Below are 24,601 nucleotides of genomic sequence, written 5' to 3' on the forward strand. Positions count from 1 at the left end.
TTTAAATGACTATTGTTGTTGATCACATAACAATGATTGACATTTTTTCACGTTTCAGGTGGTTAGCATTTAGAGAGGAAATAAGGGTAAGTGTTCTATAAGCTCACCCTTGGAAATCGCTCTCTGTAAACATGGTTCATCATGACTATCTCATTGTCAAAGGAGACGTTTGATCGTCCGGGGCTGCAAGACAAAAACAGCAAATTATTACATTTTGAACTACTGGCAAATTGCATTTACGACAGTCTACGTAAAGCAGCTTTGAACTGTACCACTATGACAGGGGTAGAATGATGTCAAGAAGAACAAAGCCAACTTACTACAAAAGACGTGTTTGCTCTGTGTTTATCATAGTAACCTCTAACTCGGGCAAAAAAATATTGAGGATGGGTCAAGATTAACGGTGATTTTTATCCCCAAAAAATATTTATCTATTGAGGCAGCAACATAATTAGTTTGGTGCTTGAGACAAAGATAGTCCCTTTTTTGGAAGCCAATGGCCAAAACCCTCTGATTCAGAGCCCAGAAAATTGGGAGATGCAGATATTGGTGCACCTCATGTAGTTCTGGCAATACCAGAAGGAAGGGGAGGGACTATCATGACCAAAAACATACCAAGACTCTACAAAGGACGCCATATTGTGACATGCTTGTGTAATCTCTACTTATATTATTTCAGTCATAAAGGAAGCTGATGTACTTAACTACATAGTATCAATTTAATATTCTGAACCAGGTCTATTCAAATAAATAATGAAGGGGGCTACCGTTTCAAGAGCCCAAGGACTCAGGGGCTGGACATCAAAATGTGGCTGTTTCATCAGAAAATGCGTCCGCAGGTTATATTCCTTTGACTGTGTTTACTTAATTACAAAGTAAATATATAGAATTTCACACAGCACTGTCAATAAATTCAATATTTTGGCCTCACTACTCGTTTCCAGCGTTTACAGCTGGACCCATAGTTAACAGCATGAAGAAACAGAAGCTCCAGAAGTGTTGTTGAGGATTGATGTTCTTTTTTTGAATTTTTTTCCCTCCTCAGTTCTATTTCTTTACACTTCTTCCTTCATTTAGGTTTGTAAGACTGAAAATATAAACATAAAATAAACATTACACAAGTAATGTCCATTGTGTATTTTACATAAATAAAAGTTAAATAAAAGTTAAGTTAAAGGTTAAGTAAAAAGTTTAGTGTTTATACATTCACACAATAAACTACAGATGTTAATGAATATAAAAATTAAGCAACATCCACAGCAAGCATTGCAGACAATGTAAACTATTTGTAGTTTTAAATTTCGGTTATATCAAGGAGGGATGTAACGATAAGAACATTTGTTGTGACCAAAATTATCATGGTTATTATTATAGCGATATTGTTAAATCAAAAAGTATTTAAAAAGAAGTTATATACACCCTGAAATCTTTTGACCATGTATTTGTTTTTAAAAGAACAATAACCCCTTACTTTAACAATAAAAAGACACAGTTAGAAAAAACACCATTTTGAATATTTTGTGTTTCTTATGCTTCACCGATAGTGTTTTAATATGTTATCTATTTTGATGGCTAAGTTAAGCATTTATTGTTTTTATTTCATTAGTTTGCACTGCAGCACGATAACATTCATTTAAATGAGAAGTGCATAACATAAAATCCGTTATTTATGGCAGGTATTGTGGCATCCTACTCTGTTCAGCGGTCCATGAACGAAACTTAAGAACACCTTGACTCGTATTCCTCCGAGTATAAAACCATCCCCCTGTTCTAAGAGACCACAGCTTGTCGGTTCAATGTGCACAATTGAATATCTTAGTAGCTCAGACAACAAAGTGTTTACCTAAGTTTAGATTAGGGTATGTTGTTTCCTAAAAGCAGAAAGTCATTGTCTTTTGTTTTCGTGTTAGCATATAAAAAGGAACTGCACATATTTTGGAATTTTGCCCGTCGTTCACAATCATTATGAATGATAAGACGGATGTATTTTTTTTTAATGCATATTAACACGTAAATAAACGGAAATAAAGGATAGCTTACAGCGGAGCCAATTGTAAGTCTTGGAATCTGTCCATAAAACCCAATAAATAATCATCCAAAAAACAACAAGAATATTCCATTTACATTTTGTGACTTGAATATTAACCAAGTATTAGTGATATTGTTATTATAAGTTGTGATCACAGGCTCGTGTGCCTATGGTGACACGATCAACTGATCAACTGCTTCCCTCTCCCCTGGAATTTAGACAGACGAGGGCGTATTCCGACAAGTTGGTACACTTTGACAGCCAATTTAGACCTGGAAATGACGAGAACGAAACAAAAAGATGCTTAGTTCCACCCCTGTTTTCTTCGTGAGGACTATGAGTCATTCTTCATCTAAATTGGCCAATAACAAGATTCTAGCAGACAGCATTCTAACGACAGCAGACCTTGTACAGTATGTGATGTTTTATAATGTTTGTTGGCTCTCATAAAGTCTGCAATGAGCAGTAATCAGTGATGTTAAAAGAAAAGCAAATGTTGTGACTAGGACTGCAATAACTAATCAACTATATTCGATTATAAAAATATTTGCCGATTAATTTAGTCATCGATTCGTTGGATGTATGCAATGCGCATTCACTGAGGCTCTTTTTTTATCCCCTAAACCTTTATTTATAAACTGCAACATTTACAAACAGCTGAGAAACAATAATGAAAATAAGTACAAAAACAGTACAAAACAGCGCCAGGGCGGCGCTGAGGCTACGTCTCATGAGGTGGCAGTAAGCCAGCCAATGATGTGTCATGTGCAGCTCACGTGACCACGCTGTTTCCTTTGCCTAGAAACATTGGAAAAATGGCGGAAAACAGTACCGATAGTTCGGCGCAGAAACATCTGGAGGTTAATGCTGCATTGGAGAAAAGTGTACGACCTAAGTTGTCAAAAGTGTGAGAATACTTCACTTTAAACACTGTAAAGAAGACAGTTTCCTGCAAAATGTGCAGCATGGACGTCGCGTGGCACGGAAGTACTACATTCCTTCGGGAGCATGGATTAAGAAAAGAACTCACGGTACGTAACTTTTTCAGTCCATAGCCCGAGTACATTGATCCGTTGTGTCCGTCTTTGTGTGTTTTTAATATTTTGTTAACGAGGAATTTTTTTTCAAGAAGCGCTGCAGCAACTGTTGTGTTTTAACTTTCAGAGTGTTAGGAACGTTTGGAATAGTGCGACGTCTTCATTTTCTGTGTTGTTATGAGTGGCAACAGGCATTCATAAGTTCAGCTTTTTTGTGAGTAACGTTAACGTTATGTCTTTGTTGCAACGCGGGGCTGATAATGTGTCTCCAGCACAAGTGACTCCGTTTTGAGAGAGAAAACGCACGGTTACCAATTTGGAAATAAACGTAACGGACAGAAATATCTCAGGTTGGTTTCATAATGGATTAATTTAGCCGGGCCCAATAAAGCTATATAAATCTATTTAGACTTGAGTGACGCTTTAGTATAACTAAACGTTATGAAAGTGCTGGAATATTTCATGCTATTATTCACAGGCAGCCTAAAATGAATCCTTTATTATTCACAACAGAAGCATGTACAATATATGATCCAGTTCTGATCTGATGAGTTACATGTCTGTGTTATTATTGGTGTATTCTGCAACTCAAATGTCCATTTATTTAATTTAGCTGTTTTTTTTTAATGTGGTGGCAAATTTGTCTTTTACGTCAGAAATTATTAATAAAATCAACTGGGTATGTATTGAGTTACATGTAAATGATGCTACTATGTACGTTCATTATATGGTTTCTCTCATTTCAGAAAGAAAAAAACCAGTATTAGAAACTTGGTACAAAGGAAGGTGCGCACACCACGGCAAGCAGTTGCATTGACTGATGCTATCCTGAATATGTTGGTTACTGACATGAGGCCACTATCAATGGTGGAGGATGAAGGTTTTAGACAAATGATTCACGTCCTCAACCCTGGTTACATACACTCTTTCCTCGAGGACCCATTTTACCAAACCGATGGAGAGGAAGTATGAGCAGACATTCAATGCAGTGTAGACTGACATAAAAGCCACCGAGAGCAAAATTGCTCTCACTCCTGATGTGTGGACAAGTGTAGCCACGGAAGGCTACCTTGGAAATTCATGCCACTACATGAATTTGGAGACGAGTGGAACATGAAGTTAATCTGCCTTACGACCACGCCACTAGAGGAAAGACATTCAGCATCCAACATTGCAGAATGGTTAGAATAGGTAATAGCCAGGTTTAAAATTCCCCTAAGCAAAATTATTGCTATTGTGGATGACAATGGTGCACTTTATAAATAAAAAAAACATATTTGTAACACGTGCCTTGTTTTATTTGGCAAGTCGAAAGGACATGGTGCCAATATGCTGTTTTTTTAAATAAAGCATTGGAAAAGATAGAAATGTAGTTTGTCTTTTTTATCAGATTATTCATCGATTAATCAAAGTCATAATCGACAGATAAATCGATTATCAAATTAATCGTTAGTTGCAGCCCTAGTCGTGACGTATTCATTAAAAATCAATACAGCAGCGAATGCTTGCAATGATCAAACTAAAAAAAATATAAATGTTTCTATAAATGTGCTTGCTACTACATTATATATGTATACATTACATTGTGTATATTAAACCTTAATGGAGATGTTTCAATGTTGTTTAAAAGGCTTTATAGGAAAAATAAAGCGGCTCCCAAAGGATCCATTGTAAGCAGACATTTGATCGCATCAATTTATTATTTAGAAAACATTTCAAAAATAATTTGGCGTCATGCTTTTCATAATAATTGTGGAATTGGGGACGGCGTGGCGCAGTGGGCGAGTGGCCGTGCGCAACCCGAGGGGCCCTGGTTCAAATCCCACCTAGTACCAACCTCGTCACGTCCGTTGTGTCCTGAGCAAGACACTTCACCCTTGCTCCTGATGGGTGCTGATTAGCGCCTTGCATGGCAGCTCCCTCCATCAGTGTGTGAATGTGTGTGTGAATGGGTAAATGTGGAAGTAGTGTCAAAGCGCTTTGAGTACCTTGAAGGTAGAAAAGCGCTATACAAGTACAACCCATTTATCATTTTGTGAACGATGCGCAAAATTCCCCCAAAAAGTGCAGTTCCCCTTTAAGTTAGCGATCTGGCGCCAGTCAGTCCGTGAGTTTATCAAATTGCAGCTATCAATCAATTTTTTTGGATCATTTAAATTTAAAACGTTAATACTAACTGTCGGGTGTTTTACGGTGGTTATTACTATTATAGTTCATCATTACATCCGTAATCTTAACCTACTGTGTATTCCATGTACTTTATTTCTGAACTATAGGCCGCCACTTTTCCCCCCACACTTTGAACCCTTTCAGCTTATACAATGATGCGGCTAATTTATGAATTTGTTCTGGGTTTACAAGCTTGGGGGGAGTTCTTCTACATTTTCCAAGCCAAGGACCCCAGAATTGATGGAGAGATGAGAGATTAATTTCATATAAATCTATTAACGGATCTTAAAGGTACTTTGTTATTGTGCAACACTGAGATACTCAAAGAATACACTATTTTGCTGCTAACCGCTCGCTGGCAGCTAATGTCGCTAATCGCTAGCTTGCAACTTGAGTGCTGATAGCTAGGTATCTTAAATGCTAAGATAGCTAGCTAGTAATTTAGTAAGAATATTTCAATATTGTGCTTTCTTGGATGTGACCTTCTTGATTTCCGACCTCGTAACAGGAACTCTCACAACTTGGCTATGACATCATTCCCAGGTCCAACTTCCACCTTCCGAGGTACATTTGTTTTGCGGTCCACATTTTAGTCTTATTTTGCATATTCCGGAGAACCAGCGTCCTCTACGGTTGACATTAGATTTGGTTATTCACTTTAATAGCTGTTAACAAAGTTGGAGGTTAAAAGTAACTTGTCTACCGTGAAGTTGTCCTGGCCTCCTCTTGATACTCTACAGGGGTTATGTAAAGCAAAGTGTCAATGTCTGATCCGGACAGACCTTAGGTCGACTTACATCCATCAAACCCAACATTCTCAATCGGTATTTAGGCAAACACACGTTTTCAGGTCAGTGTGTGGTGATTATTTCACTGCCAACAGCAGTATTTGATTTTCAGCTGAAAACGGTGCTGCGTAAAGCTGTTAAGAGCTGTTAGAGCGGATTTCACAGCCAGGTTTTGATGTGTCTGTTGTACACGTGTTTAAATCTAATGCAGGGGTTTCATCAGGCCACACAGTGAATCACCAGCAGCGTTCAGTATTTCATCGACTGCCACATCACTGTGGCTTTAGGCATGGGACGCTGGGGCAATTTTACAGACAGACCTAGTTTTTAGAGCTTGAAGCAGAACAGATGCAAAGGAGTCCTATCACATGCAAACATGCTCGCCGAGCCTTTTTGTTGTCATTAAAGCCGCCATAATCAGACTATATGACGGCTGCCCTGCACACATTGCCGCAGCTCACCGTGGCGCCCAACACCCCCTCCCGTGTGCCCTAAAACACCCCCGCCCTCGACTACAGTTCGGCAGCTAGATCCCTGCAGCTCTCTGTCAGCTAGCACGCCCACGCATGGCACACCATGGTGCCAGAACATAGAGCACGCAGGCATCATAAGCAGAGCCAACACACTAAAGTTGTCAACAATCACACAGCTAAGCCGTCGAATCTCCACCTGCCCGACGGCCATCCTGCATGTATAATCAACAACAGGCACCCAATAAAGACTTGCAAATTTATCACATCTCATAATCTTAACGCAGGCCTTTACATGCAGAATTCTCACCTCAGATTTGAATGAAAATGATCTTTTTTTTTGTATTTTATGTTTGAAAAGCTTAAATGTTAAATAACCCACCAACAACTTTCAAACTTTAACGTTCAGTTAACGTCTTTCTGTGAATGGCCTTTGCAAAAAATGGGATTCATGCTTCTCTTGATTAGGTTTGCAATCATTTTTTATGCACACTACGATCATGGCAATGTGCTTATGTTTTAAAAGCGACCTATGATAAATTTCTGATCTTTAAATGTTGTTACAATGCTAAGACACTGATGTTAAACAATGTGGAAAAAATAAAATCATAAGGTTCATGCTTTTTGGCGTGATCTTCCATGCAATTTTGGATGTCTTGTGTTCGCGGGGGTTTTGCAATCTTGCTGCGTCAAAACGTCATAGCGAGGTGGAAGCATGAAGACATTGAGTCAAGCTATCAGTCAGAGGGCGAGGGGCTATGCAATCTTTTCATAGTGCTTCCTATTTATTAGTGACATGTGCAACATGCAGTGATATAAATGTTGGTAAAAGCAACTTTTTTTATGTACTCTCGAAATCGATCGGCAAGTACCTAATGAACCAATATGTTTATTTTTTTACTTTTATGGGGAAAAATAACATCAACGACTTCAAGATATATATTATAATGGTGTACATTTTCAACAGATAAATTATGATACTTTTGGAGAAGGTGAGGCATGGTTTCATATGCATTCTGGGAACGCCTCTAGAAACAAACAACTTGCAGAAAGTCTTAAAAAAAATGGTTATAAAATTGACTGTGAAGCAATATTTACACCAAAGAATATTATACATATTATCTAGACCAGAGGTCCCCAAACTTTGAATCGGGGGCCGCATTGGTTTAAAAAAAATTTAGTCGGGGGCCGGGCTGTACACACACACACACGCACACGCACACGCACACGCACACGCACAAATTTCGTGTGTGATGATGTCACGTTATTGATGGGAAAATGCATTTTTAGACAATATGATTTCCATGAGCGACTAGGAGACACCTAGTGTAACAAGCGATAGAAAATGGATTAGTAAAGCCAGATTTGAAAAAAAAAAAAATCAATAAAAATAATCTAAAAAACTATTTTTTTTACCTGGGACTTCCCGCGGGTCGTATTTTGGACGCTGGCGGGATGGATCCGGTTCGCGGGCCGTAGTTTCGGGACCCCTGATCAAGACCAGTGCTTCTCAAACTTTTTTCACCAAGTACCACCTCAAAAAACACTTGGCTATCCAAGTACGACCATGATGACCAACATTAAAATACTGTAGCGTAGTAGTAGATTTAAATATTCATTAAAAACAAGGCAGAAGTATTATTTAACAAGTATATGTAATATTTTGGCCACTGTAAAAGTACACACAGTTTGAACAGTAACACTGTTTGAATATTTAATGAAGTGATTCTTTTACATACCACTAGATAGAGCCTGCGTACCCCACAGTTTGACAATCACTAATCTAGACCACAAGGAAGTGTTTATAATGTACAATAAAATCATCATGGGTCCCCTTTAAATAAAACACAGATTTGTTCATTATTATTAGGACTGCTATGCTTTTGGGACACTTCCAATGGTCTTTTGTCGTTCCTAATGCAGGGCTCCAAAAGGGTAGATAACGGGATAATTAAAAAAATTAAAAACTAAAAGTCAAAAAAACTTGCAGACTCAATCACTCTGCAATACATTCATGCAGGTTATGAAGACGAGTCCATTAATTAATGCAAACGCTCCTCCCACAAGATGACAAAAGACAGATACAGTGCAGGGTTCATCCTTAAATGAAATGGTGGCATGTGTTTGTGATGAAGCTCGTTAAGTAGATTTTTCTTTTCTTAAAATAGGGTTATGAACTTAGACCTAGCATTTAGAATCCCTCAGTCACTTTGATGTGCTACCTGAGGCTCCGAGAGCGAGGTCGTATGCCGGTCGTGGGGCGCCCATCTTCGTCGGTGATACTGTCAGTGCTGCGGAAGTGCTTGAAAAGGAAGTGCAGCTCATCTTGTGTTGGCTGGTAAGGAAGCTGATGAAGGCGCTCTTGGGAGGAGGAGGAGGACTACAGACAAACGTTAGAGCAATCAGTCAAGAAGGTCATTTAATGGCAATTACAAAATTACTAGAGTCCGCTATGGTGCCTATAATTCACCGGCTCTTTACAATGCTCACCTTTAATGCGACATGTATAAAGAAATAACCATTTGAATTGATTGCAGTGTTTTTTTGTGTTTTTTTTACATTTAATTTATTTGTGAGGGACCGCGCACACATGATAAAGAGACGGTCTGTCAATGTGCAAAAAAAATAAATAGGCTGAGCATATGTGTTCTTGTCTTACGTAAGGATTGTGAATGATAGACAGCACATCTCTTTCAAGTTTTTGCGTATTTCCAGTATGACTGATCTGATAACATGGTCAGACTGCAGAAGCGTTGCTACTGTGATGTAGAATCTACGGAAAGTGCCGAAGATATTCGGAGCGGAATATTCAAAATGGCACACTGAATTTGTGACATGTTGTGATGTTTAGACTGTATTTTCCATATACTTTACGGATTGTAAATACACATGGATATGGTTGAATAGATACAATAAAACACAATTAAGCATATTAAGTCAACTTGTTTTTTCCCCCACTACTTGTACTTTAAATCTGCCCAGATGCTGCTGATAACCGCAAGTATGTGTTCGGACAAGTTGGGTGCTGCTGAAAAACCCATGCAAACGCCCAAGCAGAAGATAATCATCTGTGTAGACCAGCCAATAATAAATGAAACTTTATTGAACAAAAAAGAGGTCCTGAAATATTGCGTAATATCATTGTAAACTGAACAGAACATGGACTAAGCAGTCGGCAGTCAGCTTAATTCTGCAGGCAACAAGTCCTTGACAGACGGCCGGCATCTGAGAAGTCTCTTTCTAATGCAGTGTTACAAAGAGGGCAGAGAGGCCCACTGATGAGCTCTATTGTCCCGACTGACCTCAAGGTCTCGGCTCTAAAGTTTCTTATAATCGCAGCACATGGTGAAGAATATGGCCGGTGTGAAATACAACTTTTAATGTACCAATATCAATCAAATCATAGCTGAATGATTAATAAGATCCCAAGTTTTGAATCATTGTCACAAGTATCACGGTTAATGGAAAAAAGGCCATGATTAGTGGAAAACCCCCTTGGAATTATTTATTAAGAAACACTGTAAGGGTGCGCCCACACTCAACGTAATCCCTTCATTAACATGCGTGCACACAGACTGTATGCGTCCACACAGACTGTGCCTATTACCTCTCTATTCAACAGACCGGCTGAATGACTCATTCAAGCAGACGATGCAAGAAAACTGTTCTGTTTGATAACTCAGTCCTGGCATTTGCGGTCTCTGCCGGCGTAAATAAATCCGCCATTGGCCCTGATCAAGTGATCAAGGTGCTATAAGGTGCCACTTTTTGGGGTTACTTACTGAAACTGTGGAGCTCGGGGGATTGGTTCCGTAGCCCGACGAAGGGAGGGACGCCAGGGACCATCTTCGTCCCTCAGCTCTGTGAGGATAATTAAACATGAGTTAGCATTTAATGTATGTACATTATAATACATTCATGTATTTCCGGTGCTTCCTGTTTGCCCTTGCTGAATGTCTGTGAATGTATTTTTTTGGTTCCAACCCAGTAAACACTGTCAGAATAATTGTATCCAAGTTATCACAAAACTTTGTGTTTCAATGAGTTCCCGGCAAGAGGACAAAAAGCTGACTTTGATCCTACCAAGAAGAAGCTTGTAAAACTGCACTGTGTAAGATGGGAAGCAACATGAAGGTATTCTGTTTCTTTAATGTTTGTAATCCACAGAAAGATTTTGTCTTGACCCGAGAGAACTACAAAGTGGAGAGGAAGCAAGAGCAGACCCACGCTTATGGCGACCTTTTCTTTGAACTGTTTTGTAAGCAAAGGCGATGGCTGTTTGCGAACCCCTTCCCTTAGAATCAGCTGTTGCCATGTAATCAAGGAAAGTCCAAATAAAAGAGGAGGCGTAAAATCTTTCGTCAGAGCGCATTGGGAGACTGTACAAAGAGTACAGCCCAGGCGATTCCTCAATTGAGCCAAATTTAATTCTGTCTCTGTTTAATTCCTTGCTTCTTGTCTTGTTTATTAGATGTCATTAGGGTTTAAACCTGACAAACACCAAATTCTTAACACACACATTTGACAAGAGAATACAAAGACGTAGCAGGAAACATTCATGTTACCAACTTATCGACTTTGTCACAATTTATAGCAAATGTTAGCGAGACTCTTAATGATTTATGACAAATCTAACAACTTTCTCTGTCGTGATTTGTGTGACTGTTTTTGTGTTTTCCTGTTTCTGGTGTTTCTTCCTGGCTAGCGCTTTTATTTTTATTCCACTTTCTGTTTGGGTATCTCTTGCAGTGACTTCATCACTGTTTCTGAGCGGTGTTCTCCACACCTGATCTGTGCTAACTATTGTGACTAAACTTCATAATTGTTTTTGACTGCCCAGTCCTAAATTGGAGTCTCTGCATCCTGGGGTCACGCTAAAAAGCTTAACATTTTCTCGTCTTTCTGGACACTTTTGGAGCACGTATCACTATTCTCAACGAGCAACAAGTTCAGCTGTGGCCCCGCCACCATCTTACAGTCGGCTATGTCTTGCTCGTCACTAGGCATGTAAAGATATGAACATTTCATTTCAGAGTTACGACCAAAAAGATCTTGGTTATCATCATTACCGCAGTTTTGTTGAATGTGCTCAAAACTATTTACAGTATACACACTGAAATCTTTTAGCCAAGTTATTTTTTATATAACTAAAACAAAATACACACTGGTAGAAAAACTTTTTTGCATGTTTTGTGTTTCTTATGCTTCACTGACAGTGTTTTAGTCTTAGTATTTTATCTTTTTTAATGACTAGGCTTTTATTGTTTTCAATATTGGTTTTTATTTGTACTGTAGTACTTTTAAGATTGATTTAAATGAAAAGTGCGTATAAAAAATATATTATTGTGGCGTCCTACTCTGCTAAGTGGTCCTTGAACACAACTTAAAAACACCACTGTCTCGTATTCCTGAGTAAAGATCGATCCCACTATTCCAAGAGAGCACAGTTTGTAGGTTTAATGTGCACGATAGAATATCTTAGTTGCTCAGATAGCAATGTGTTTATTTAAGTTTAGATTGGGGTATGTCATTTCTTAATGGGTAAAGACATTAAAGTCACTTGTTTTGTTTTTCTAGCATTTAAGCCAGCAAGCTGGTGCTAGTCAGTCTGTGAGTATATCAAAGTGTGGCTATTAATCAAAGTGTTTCCAGGGTTTCCCACACATTTATTTGGAGCGGCCCGCCACAAAAGAATTACGGCAGCCACAAATATAAAAAAATATATATATATTTTTTTTCCGGCTTTTGACTCGTTCGACCGCTCATAAAAGCAATGGGATTCTGTCTAAATGGAGCTTGTAGTTTCATATTATATAAATGTGTAAATATTATATAAATATGTATATAAATATGTACATAAAGTGTTGTAATTATATTCCAACTCCGCGTTCTTCTTGGTCATCGCCGCCGCCGCCGCTGCCCTCCCGCCCTGGTTTCGATATTTTTTTACTTAAAACACAAATTCTAACGATAGGGAGTTTTACTGCGGCAATCAAAATCGTTTATTCTTACATCTCTACTCGAAACAAAGAAAAACAACACATCATTTGTATTTCTAACCAAAATTGTTTTGAATTTATGCTTATGCTCACGTTTTCCCTCCCACTGTATCTATTAAAATGACATGCACATGTGTCATGGCCAATTATGTAAATTACACGACAATGCACAGATTGCAATTCTGCGGGAGACATTGCCACGTTAGTAGGTACACCTGCAAAATATTAAAATGTGATGTCCAGTATCAAAAGCAAGACAGTAATGTTCAGTTGTGTTATATGTTTGTAATATAATTGGGTTGTGTTTTTTGGTAGCAAAATGAGGTTGTACATAATCACACAGCACATAATCAAATAATCTTTAGGATCTTATTCGATTTTACAGGTGTACCTAAAGTTGTGGTCATTGAGGTGATTTACTTAAGATGAGAAAGCACAAAAAAGCAGCAGATACCTGTCCGCACGAGCCAAGTGACTGGGACGGAAACAAGAAAAGAGAAGAAAAAAAAATATCAAAGCATTTCGGTGAGGCTGCAGACTTCAGTGCAAAATGATCCTGTGACCTCTGGCATTCGGCTGAGAAATTCATCCTGACACTGTTTCCTTCTCTGCCACTGTGCATTAGTTTGGACACTACAAGTCTTCTGAGGAAAGGTTTTACGTAACAGAAAATAAATCTTCATTGCAAAGCGTGACAAGTCCACAGATTGTCCTTGCAATTTGGCTTAAGGAACAATAAAAACAAAAACATGCGGATGACATCACATTTGGCCGCAAAGACAATTTCGGATTAAAAGCATTAGACCGAGTAAACTTTCAAGTTTGGGAAGGAATTAGGCTGGGTTCAAAATGTTATAAGAGAGCTACATTCATTCACCATTATTTAGAAGTGAAGCCAAAAGTTTAATTGTTCTAGTTGTTATACAGTATGTTGGTAGATGAAGTCTAAATGTAATCAGCGTACCATTTAAAAAAAATTCAACTCCTCTGATCATGGTTGTTTCTAACAATTGTTGCTCGGCGTGTTCAAGCTGCCATCTCATTTCTAGCCTCACTTGTAGGCTACACATGCTTGTAAGAGAAGCGCGTTGCCATGGGAACTGGGTTGACTACTGTATATGAGTGGGCTTCAGGGTACCCTCTAATGAACGGCAGTGCGCTCAACCTGGACTGTGAGAAGATCTGGCAGGAGGAGGGAGTTCTGCAAGACCACAATCACCCTGCAGACACCAAGTCTCGCATGGAGACCCTCAAAGTGTGATCACACTTGTGTTTTCAATTATCGACTCTTAATTATGTGTATTGGTTCACTTGGTTTCAAACAGTCAAATGAAAGCTACCTACTGCTTGTAAACAGGCTATGGTGGTTATTTGTATTCATTTTGAACATGCATAGTGTATTATAATATAGTACATCTTATATTTCAAGTATCTTATTTTCCTGCCCCTTTTCCATTTCATAGTAATTTGTAACACATTTGTTTGTCCACGTCATGTGCCGAATTGGTAAAACAAGCAATAAATAAATACATAATCAGTTAAGTTCTCATGAATAAAAAGTTGTTTATAAATTGTGATTTACATTATGAGATTAATAAGAATATCTAATTTTTCAATAAGGTTCAAAATGTTTATTAGGATTCTTTTTCTTTGTACTTTTCAAACATTTTGAGTTTGAACAGTTTCCTAAACTGGATCATTATTAGTATTTGGTTTGATTAATTTGCTTAATCCATTCCATAATTTAATTCCACACAAAAAGCTTTAAGTGATGTACAGGATGTACATGTTTTAAGTTACATTTTCCCCAAGATTCTACAACTCTTCAGTTGAAAATAATTTCTCCACATTCTTGGGTAGCAGGTGATAGTTTGCTTTGTGCATAATTATAGCTTGTTTGCCAATGCACCAGATGTTTGAATCTCAAATGTTTTTTATTAACAAAAATCAACAATTTGAATGTTCTCTATAACCAACATGATGTATTATTCTAACTGACCTCTTTTGAAAGATGTGTAAATAATTAAGTGTACTTTTGTAATTACAGTACTTACTCCTATGTCTAATTCTACACAATAACTTAGATATGGTCAATCAGCAGTAGAAAAAAGAAGTGATTTTGACAACATATTTTGCTGTATTCATTATTGAAGTGATTTTGCCACTTTATATTGTATTTTTTTCATACAAGATTTTCCGTTTTTTTTTTCTTGTCTATGTTATGCCTAGAAATGTGATTTCTTTTACACTGTCAATGTCTACGGTGTTTTTGTGTGTATTTGACTTTCTCTCCACTGTTCCTAAATTAGCATTATTTTAGTTGTGCTTAGATTCAAAGATTGTCTGTTTTTGTCAAAGAATCTCTTTAATTTGATAATTTCTTCTGTTATTTGTGTTAGCTTCTCTGTGTGTTCTCCCCTGAACAAAATCCGGTCATACCGTCAGCAAATAATACTAACTTTAAGTCCTTTGTGACTTTACAGATGTCGTTTCTATAGAGCAGTGGTTCTCAAATGGGGGTACGCGTACCCCTGGGGGTACTTGAAGGTATGCCAAGGGGTACGTGAGATTTTTTTTCAATGTTCTAAAAATAGCAACAATTCAAAAATCCTTTATAGATATATTCATTGAATAATACTTCAACAAAATATGAATGTAAGTTCATAAACTGTGAAAAGAAATGCAACAATGCAATATTCAGTGTTGACAGCTAGATTTTTTTGTTGACATGTTCCATAAATATTGATGTTAAAGATTTCTTTTTTTGTGAAGAAATGTTTAGAATTAAGTTCATGAATCCAGATGGATCTCTATTACAATCCCCAAAGAGGGCACTTTAAGTTGATGATTACTTCTATGTGTAGAAATCTTTATTTATAATTGAATCACTTAATCACTTCAACAAGTTTTTAGTTATTTTTATATAATTTTTTCCAAAAAGTTCAAGAAAGACCACTACAAATTAGCAATATTTTGCACTGTTAAACAATTTAATGAATCAGAAACTGATGACATAGTGCTGTATTTTACTTCTTTATCTCTTTTTTTCAACCAAAAATGCTTTGCTCTGATTCGGGGGTACTTGGATTAAAAAAATGTTCACAGGGGGTACATCACTGAAAAAAGGTTGAGAACCACTGATATACAGATTCAACAATTTTGAAATCAGTATTGCTCCCTGGGATGAACCGCAAAATATATTTAGAGCTGTAGAGGTGTGTTTGCCTAGCTTCACGTATTGCTTCCTGTTGGATGAGTAGCTTCTTACCCAGTTAAAGACCAACCTGCTGATGCCATACCGTTCTAATTTATTAATTAAGATATGGTTAATTGTGTCAAATGCTTTTGTCAAAGAGTTCTATAGGTAGGGACTTGGGCTGGACGAATATGTCAAAAATAATCATTAATATTAGTTTGATTTGAATTGTAATCACAATTAATTACACGATTATTCATTAATCTGAAAACATAATTTATTGTACCACCTAATCTCAACTACAAATATAATTTTTAAAAACTAGATACAAAATAGTAACAAATAAACCACAACAAGTAACATTATAATAATAACAATACATTTAAATAACAATAGCAATATAAAACAATAAAATTCTGTTTTTCCTTTTAAATTTATTTTGATAACATTTTTGACCTTTTAAACTCATTTTAGCACCATAGTGTGTGTGCTTAATGTGTAAAATAAAATTTTTGTTGATTAAATGCAAAAATCGTCACATTTATTGGTACATCTTTGGACAATTTTGACCAGTATTTTAGGTCACAGGATGTGTAAATGTATCAATAAAGATTGAAGTACATTACGCTTGTGTAATGTACCGGTACTGTTTTGAAACCTTTATTTTGTTAGCGCAGTCAGACTGGATGTGGCGCACCGCGTAATTTTTGTGAAGGGGGAAGAGCGAGCAAGTTGCAAGCACTGTTTGTAAATTGATGTTACATCAATGATGTAGTTCACAACATAAGCAGATGAGATGTCTTGTTAGCTTTAGCTTCCCAGTTTAGTCGCGGTATCAAGTGACCGCCTCGACATTGTTTCGTTCAGCACGACACGCAGTATGTTGGGGGTAAATGAGCAGGAGCATAGCGGACACGTTATTTTACCAAACACGTTTCTTTTCCTCACAATAACATTTGTATCTACATGTATGTAAAGTTCCCTAATATTCTGCGTTTAAGATCAGATTTCGTTTTCTTAGCCAATTACGTGACTCCGTTCGCAATTATGTCAACACGGAAATAAAACCTGCCTTATTTTTTTGTTACGTTTAGTGATTATTGATCATGCATACAAGCGCTGTGTTAAAAAGTAGCATCCAGGGTGACATTACAAACTTCTTGTAGATGTGCTCTTTTTTTCACTCGACCCTTCCTCATCGGTTTCACTGTCAAAAACTCTGGAATTTGCATGCACGTTGCAGGGCGTATTAATTTTTTTTTGTCGATGAGGATGTTTTCATAATCCAGAGAAGCCATAATCGAAATCGAAATTAGAATTTGATTAATTGTCCAGCCTTAGTAAGTACCTATACAAGCGGTTCAAAATAATGTAGAAAACCCTAAAATATCCTCTGCCCAAATTTAACTTTGGGATAGAAAAACACCAAAGGAGACTTTTGGGTAGGCAAGAAGAAAATATAATTTGCTGCACTTGGTGAAAAGTATACATACAAAATTGTAAAATAATTGTATCAAATCACAGATGGGTATGTGTAGCTTAAATATGCTAATTCTGCATATTAGCTGGAAAGAGTAGAGAAGAGAACAGTATTTGTCAAGCCTCACAACAAATATGTCAATAAAGTGGAACGGCGCGTTTGTACCTTCGTGCAAATGGAAAGTTGAGGCAGGCACCAGTCGACACATTTCGAGGACTGTCCAAAGGGCTGCTTGCTGCTGAATGAGGAAATATGAAATCAGTCATATTCACACATTTATTGATAAACAAACATGGCGTAATTGAAACAAATGTTAAAAGAATGCTGACGACCACATTGTTGCATTTATCAGGAGACAATATGTCATCATTACAGCACTAGCAAAAAGCACCTCATAATGATCTGATGTATCTTGGTATTACTTTTCCAAACATCCCAGCAACTATTTATGTATAGCCTAAATTGGGGGGGATTGTGGGGGTTGTTAGTCTGATCGCACTAAAGCAGATGAGCATTATTTTGGACCTGAGAGATGCAGTCAATTAGAGTCTGTCATAAGATAATCCTCAGAAAATTGCATATCCCCACGCTGTCGGGTATGAGAAGCTCTTGACTCCTAACTCTTTCCAGTGACTGCAGCTGCCTCACAGCATTAAGTGGAACGTCAACAATATTGTTGATGCAGAAAGCAGCCACCTGAAAGGGTCTTGACACTCTAAATTAACGACCGGTCAACGTATTCTGCAGATTCTGCAGATGTTCCATGATGGGAAATACAACATGAAATTCGGCATCAAGGATCGTTGTTAAAATAGCACGGTGGAACCTTTAAAGTTGAATGCCCTACAAGTCATGTAAGTTGGACTGTAGTGAGAAATATGCAAATAAATCCCACATGACTTACACTTAGACAAACTTTAATGATCCACAAAGGATATTGTTCATTTGACATCACAAATGTTGCAAGATCTCGGATTTGTAAGAAAATAATCCAAACTGCATGAGTTTTGTTTTTTTGTTCAGCATTATCAGGAGATTGTTGCCAAAGTTCTTCCCAACAAATTAAATGTCATATGAGAAACATACACAGTTTAGGTAGCTTTCAGACAAAGTACTTATGCTAGAAGTACGGTCGTGGTCAAAAGTAAAGCAAAGAACATAATGTCATGGCTGTCTTGAGTTTCCAACAATTTTTACAGCTCTTATTTTTTGTGATAGAGTGATTGGAGCACATACTTGTTGCTCAGAAAAAAACATTCATGAAGTTTGGTTCTTTTAGGGTTAGGGTTAACCCTAACCCTAACCCTAACCCTATTATGGGTCTGCTGAAAATGTGACCAAATCTGCTGGGTCAAAAGCATACATACAGCAATGTTTATATTTGGTTAGATATCCCTTGGCAAGTTTCACTGAAATATAAAGCGCTTTTGGTAGCCATCCACAAACTTCCGGCAAGATTCTGGATGAATAATTGACCACTCCTCTTGACAAAATTGGTCCAGTATAGCTAAATTTGTTAGTTTTCTGACATTAAGTAAAAGTTAAAGTACCAATGATTGTCACACACATACACAAGGTGTGGTGAAATTTGTCCTTTGCATTTGACCCATCCCCTTGACCGCCCCCTGGGAGGTGAGGCGAGCATGGACTTGTTTCTTCAGCATTGTCCACAGGACTTTGGGAATGCCAATCTAAAACCTTAATTCTAGCCTGATTTAGCCATTCCTTTAACCCTTTTGACGTGTTTTTGGGGTCATTGTCCTGTTGGAACACCCAACTGCACCCAAGACCCAACCTCCAGGCTGATGATTTTAGGTCAGACCTAGGCAAAATTAAGGCCCGGAGGTCACATGAGACCCGTTAATCTTTTCAATCTCGCCCGCCGGACATTACCAAATAATTGTTTTAGATGTTTAAGATGGAAAGTGGAGCTACCATTATGATGTGCAGCGATATTTTCTAATGACCAGAAGTCTTCAATTATACTAAGTCTTTAAATGCTTGGACATTCTCAAATAATTGTTTTAGATGTTTAAGATGGAAGGTGGAGCTGCCATTATGATGCGCAGTGATATTTTCTAATGACCGGAAGTCTTCAACTATACTAAGTCTTTCAATGCTTGGAATCTGCATGATATACTACTTACTATGGTCATCTAATTAGTTACTATGGTCATTTAATTACTTACCATGGTCACTATGAGATATCTCAGATTGTAGGTGGGGGTTTTTTCACTGTTTGTTGCACTTTGGTTGAGTTTCGGTTGATTGTAAAATATGTTGTCAATATTCAGTGTTTTATCGTTCATAGTTAATATGGTAAATCCCACAACATTCATTTTCATGTATATTCTGGGTGTCACATTCAGTAAAAAAAAATTAAAATTCCATTCCGTTTTTTAAGGCGGTCTGTCATAACATTTTTAACTTTACATCATTAATGTAAGGTTTGTATTAGTGTTTCTAAAAATAGATATACCGGCCCCCAGACACACTTTTTCATCTAAATCTGCCCCCCCCCCGAGTAAAATAATTGCCCAGGCCTGTTTTAGGTTGTCCTGAAGAATTTGGAGGTAATCCTCCTTTTTCATTGTCCCATTTACTCTCTGTAAAACAAATGTAAGTATCGATCCAATACCAAGTAGCTACAGGCTGAGGTTAGTGTTATTGATATGTTGCTGATACTTCACATTTTCAAGATGATTAAATGACAGATGACCAAATATATTCTTTTCATAATAAAAAAATAGTGATTTAACTACTGTAATATCGATCATATTATAGCATTATAATTGGTACCGTACCCATTTTTGTATACATTCAAGAGCTCTTGCTTGGTGTTAGCTTATCCTCCTACGGGTTGTAGTGTACGATGTTTAGCTATTCCTCGTCCTCCAGTGATAATGTTACATGTAAGAAAAATACTTTATTTGCTGCCATGAAGGCGAGTATTGCTGACTTAGAAGCGACTTTGCATTGTAGAGGGACGTTAGCCCTTAGCAATATTGCTACATTGCGTTGAGGACATGTTGATTCGCTTATCGCGGTCAAATTAGCAGGACAAGTTCACATAAAAGGATGTCTAAAGCAACTCATGCCATTTACAAATCCTCCACAAATTGCATTTATGTAGAATTGTTCTGAAAAAATGTTGGTGGTGTCCGATAGGAGTTACATTGTTATGTGTATTTTCTGGGTGTTTAATGTACATTTATTACCCTAAAACACGAAAACCAGAACATTATAAGACTACTTTAAATTCCAAAAATATTGCACTACATTGCATTAAATTACAAGTGCGTGTCAAATCATGGGTCTAATTAGGGACTGAGAACCGCCTACGACCTGTGGCCTAGTTCATACAAATGGTTGGATATTACACTGCAGTGCAGACACCAGCAAACAGGAGCTATAGTCTTGAGCGTTCAACTGCTTTTAAAGGTAATTTGGGAAAACCAGGTGTTGCTGGTCGTAAATACCATGCAAAGTTGAGCGAGAATTTTTTGTTCCAACGTAGTTTTAAGTATTCAATCAATGTTTACTTATATAGCCCTAAATCACTAGTGTCTCAAAGGGCTGCACAAACCACCACGACATTCTCGGTAGGCCCACATAAGGGCAAGGAAAACTCACACCCAGTGGGACATCGGTGACAAAAATGACCCAGTGGGACGTCGGTGACAATGATGACTATGAGAACCTTGGAGAGGAGGAAAGCAATGGATGTCGAGCGGGTCTAACATGATACTGTGAAAGTTGAATCCACAATGGATCCAACACAGTCGCGAGAGTCCAGTCCAAAGCGGATCCAACACAGCAGCGAGAGTCCCGTTCACAGCGGAGCCAGCAGGAAACCATCCCAAGCGGAGGCGGATCAGCAGCGCAGAGATGTCCCCAGCCAATACACAGGCAAGCAGTACATGGCCACCGGATCGGACCGGACCCCCTCCACAAGGGAGAGTGGGACATAGAAGAAAAAGAAAAGAAACGGCAGATCAACTGGTCTAAAAAGGGAGTCTATTTAAAGGCTAGAGTATACAAATGAGTTTTAAGGTGAGACTTAAATGCTTCTACTGAGGTGGCATCTCGAACTGTTACCGGGAGGGCATTCTAGAGTACTGGAGCCCGAACGGAAAACGCTCTATAGCCCGCAGACTTTTTTTGGGCTTTGGGAATCACTAATAAGCCGGAGTCCTTTGAACGCAGATTTCTTGCCGGGACATATGGTACAATACAATCGGCAAGATAGGATGGAGCTAGACCGTGTAGTATTTTATACGTAAGTAGTAAAACCTTAAAGTCACATCTTAAGTGCACAGGAAGCCAGTGCAGGTGAGCCAGTACAGGCGTAATGTTCTTGTCAAAAGTCTAGCAGCCGCATTTTGTACCAACTGTAATCTTTTAATGCTAGACATGGGGAGACCCGAAAATAATACGTTACAGTAGTCGAGGCGAGACGTAACAAACGCATGGATAATGATCTCAGCGATATTACGGAGATGAAAGAAGGCCGTTTTAGTAACGCTTTTAATGTGTGCCTCAAAGGAGAGAGTTGGGTCGAAGATAACACCCAGATTTTTTACCGTGTCGCCTTGTTCAATTGTTTGGTTGTCAAATGTTAGAGTTGTATTATTAAATAGAGTTCGGTGTCTAGCAGGACCGATAATCAGCATTTCCGTTTTTTTGGCGTTGGGTTGCAAAAAGTTAGCGGACATCCATTGTTTAATTTCATTAAGACACGCCTCCAGCTGACTACAATCCGGCGTGTTGGTCAGCTTTAGGGGCATGTAGAGTTGGGTGTCATCAGCATAGCAGTGAAAGCTAATACCGTATTTGCGTATGATGTCACCTAGCGGCAGCATGTAGATGCTGAAGAGTGCAGGGCCAAGGACCGAACCCTGGGGAACTCCACACGTTACCTTAACGTAGTCCGAGGTCACATTGTTATGGGAGACACACTGCATCCTATCAGTAAGATAAGAGTTAAACCAAGACGGCTAAGTCTGACATACCAATTCGTGTTTTGATACGTTCTAATAAAATATTATGATCGACGTACCACTGTCTAATCCCACTTTACACCAGCCATAGTGCCTGTCTTTGCACTTTGGACCACCAAATGAATGCCATGCAAAATAAGTCCATGGATTAAATGATATGGTTTACTTTTTGTACCTACTGCCTAGTAAATATTCAGCAAATTTTCCAGCAAAAGCAAACAGTGAGGGGCTGACACCCTGTTAGTGGCTCAGCAAAGAGACTGGGATCCTACAGTTTACAAACAGTAACCATGGGAACTCATACTCCGGTTTCGTGTTTATTTATAAACAGACCGATACCTAAAAGTTGTTATTCAATTTAGTCGAGATTTGACTTCTGAGGAGGGTATGAGCTCGTATTTTCATTCCCGACTATGGCATTCATCCTCACGAGAGTCCAAATGAGACGCATGCAAGAAAACTCAGGGTGACAAAGCATGACAAGACGCTCCCTACGCTCGGAGGGGGAAACAAGCTCTTAGCGGCGTGAAACCAGAGCTCATTTCTTGCCTGTGCATCAAAATGTTCTTAAATAGTGTGGACGCTAGCACGCAGAGCTGCCACAGATCAGTCGATCCTGCTGAGCTCAAATTACCAGAACTGGTATTGGACTGGTTTAACAACAAACCACCTGCTGCCACCGACACCTCGAACAGCGCCTTGAGTAAGACGGGGAAGTTGTAGCAAAATAAGTGTGTTTGTGTGGACATGTTGCTGCAGCGTACAGGCAGAGACATAAATTTTAAGCAGAAAGCCAGGATGGATTGTGTGGTACATGATAGCAGACTTACACAACTCTAGCACATTTCTGTCAATAGTTGCTCTACCATTCTGGGTGTCGCGTTTTGTCTCATATTGTGAATCCTACAGGTATGTTAGACGACCTACTTTAGTGCTACACAGCCATTTGATTCAGTACAGTATTAATTTTCTTTGGTTTGTACTGTACCACAAAGACTGCAAAAAATGGACCACCAGTACCACATTTCTGTGCTACAATGAAAGGGAAGATAATAACCTTAAAAAAAGTCTACTTAAAAATACAGCAGATTCAAATGGATAAAGGAATCTGTCGTTTACTGATACAGCGGTACTTAAGAGTGCCCCAACTTAAAAGTGTTTTCAGATAAGAGCTATCTTTCGGCTAATTGTTATGCTTTAGGTTACAAGCAACAACTTGAATTACAAGCATTCCCGCCATAGTTGGCGTAGCGAATGTCAGTGAAAACCCACAAAGATCTGCGCTAAACATTTAGTCTTACAAGCTTGTATGACCTTAAAGTTAGAGATCGGTATACCTTTATCTTCCAACCATGGGAAGGAAGAAAGAGGATTTGAAGGACAGTGCTAAGAAGCGGGTGATATTCATTTAATTAAAAATAAATAATCAAAAACATGACTGAGCTTGTCGCCAACTAAGCAAAGCAGTTCAAACACATCACTGCAAGTCTGCACCACACTGAAGCAACATGTAAACCAGGGGTTGGGAACCTTTTTGGCTGAGAGAGCCATGAAAGCTAAATATTTTAAAATGTATATCCGTAAGAGCCATATAATATTTCCATCCATCCTTCCATTTTCTACCGCTTATTCCCTTAGGGGGTTGCGGGGGGCGCTGGCGCCTATCTCAGCTACAATTTTTTAATGCAAAATACAACAAAAGTAAGACCAACATTTCTAAAGTATAATAAGTCTCTTATTCTTTTAAATAAGATTTTTATTCTGAGGTTAACCAATAATAATTAAAATACTTCTTCCCATTAATGCAACTTCATGAACAGGTATGGCAGAAAATAATGCATATATTATCACACAACTTTTATGCTTAAGGGCCGTTGCTATTAATATTGTCAATTGTGCTGAAGCGGTATTTTTCTTTGTCTGTGCAAAACTGGCAATCCAAAAGATTGCAACCTAGTCTGGTATCAGTGTCCAGGAACGGCCTGCTGTCTGCCAAGACCGGACACCGCCGTAACGCAGACAGAGCAGCGAGACAAGGCGATATCACCAGCGTCAACACATTTGCATTTTTGTATAGTCATATATTGTGTCAAACTGGTGTTGCCGAGATTACCCCCTTCCCTCAGCGACAGCTTCAGTGATGTAAACAGGGACCTCCCAAATAAATAGAGGAAGCACACAGGCTCGACAATTAGAACGTAGTTTGGATCTGTAACTAGAATACAGCCCAAAACACATGTCTCCTCATTGAGCCAAATTGAACTCTGTCTCTGCATGATTCCTTGCTTCTCGTCTGTTTAATAGATTTCATCAGTGTTTGAACCTGCCAGCGGATATAATGTAGAAATGTCAGCTAAGATTTATCTGAGAGCCAGATGCAGTCATCAAAAGAGCCGCATCTGGCTCGAGAGCCATAGGTTCCCTACCCCTGAT

General features: G+C 38.4%; 1 protein-coding gene and 1 long non-coding RNA gene across 17 annotated transcripts in view; one reads left to right on the plus strand and one right to left on the minus strand.

The window, feature by feature from the left end:
- LOC133540615 (microtubule-associated serine/threonine-protein kinase 3-like) overlaps nucleotides 1-24,601 on the minus strand; it is a 115,368-nt gene that overhangs the window by 41,528 nt on the left and 49,239 nt on the right. For 6 of the 16 annotated variants that reach the window (XM_061883383.1, XM_061883370.1, XM_061883373.1 and 3 more), the window contains 5 exons: nucleotides 17,334-17,406; nucleotides 12,947-12,967; nucleotides 10,276-10,354; nucleotides 8,716-8,873; nucleotides 108-183 (listed from right to left, as the gene is read on the minus strand). In XM_061883383.1, the coding sequence (XP_061739367.1) occupies nucleotides 108-183; nucleotides 8,716-8,873; nucleotides 10,276-10,354; nucleotides 12,947-12,967; nucleotides 17,334-17,406 (407 nt within the window). The remainder of the gene's footprint in view (nucleotides 1-107; nucleotides 184-8,715; nucleotides 8,874-10,275; nucleotides 10,355-12,946; nucleotides 12,968-17,333; nucleotides 17,407-24,601) is intronic. The other 10 variants (XM_061883378.1, XM_061883371.1, XM_061883380.1 and 7 more) reach the window with 3 other exon arrangements.
- On the plus strand, nucleotides 62-4,351 carry LOC133540617 (uncharacterized). Its single transcript, XR_009803682.1, has 2 exons — nucleotides 62-3,060; nucleotides 3,813-4,351. It is a non-coding gene; the product is annotated as an uncharacterized LOC133540617 (long non-coding RNA).

The sequence above is a fragment of the Nerophis ophidion genome, linkage group LG22, assembly GCF_033978795.1.
Source record: "Nerophis ophidion isolate RoL-2023_Sa linkage group LG22, RoL_Noph_v1.0, whole genome shotgun sequence".
Taxonomy (NCBI): domain Eukaryota; kingdom Metazoa; phylum Chordata; class Actinopteri; order Syngnathiformes; family Syngnathidae; genus Nerophis; species Nerophis ophidion.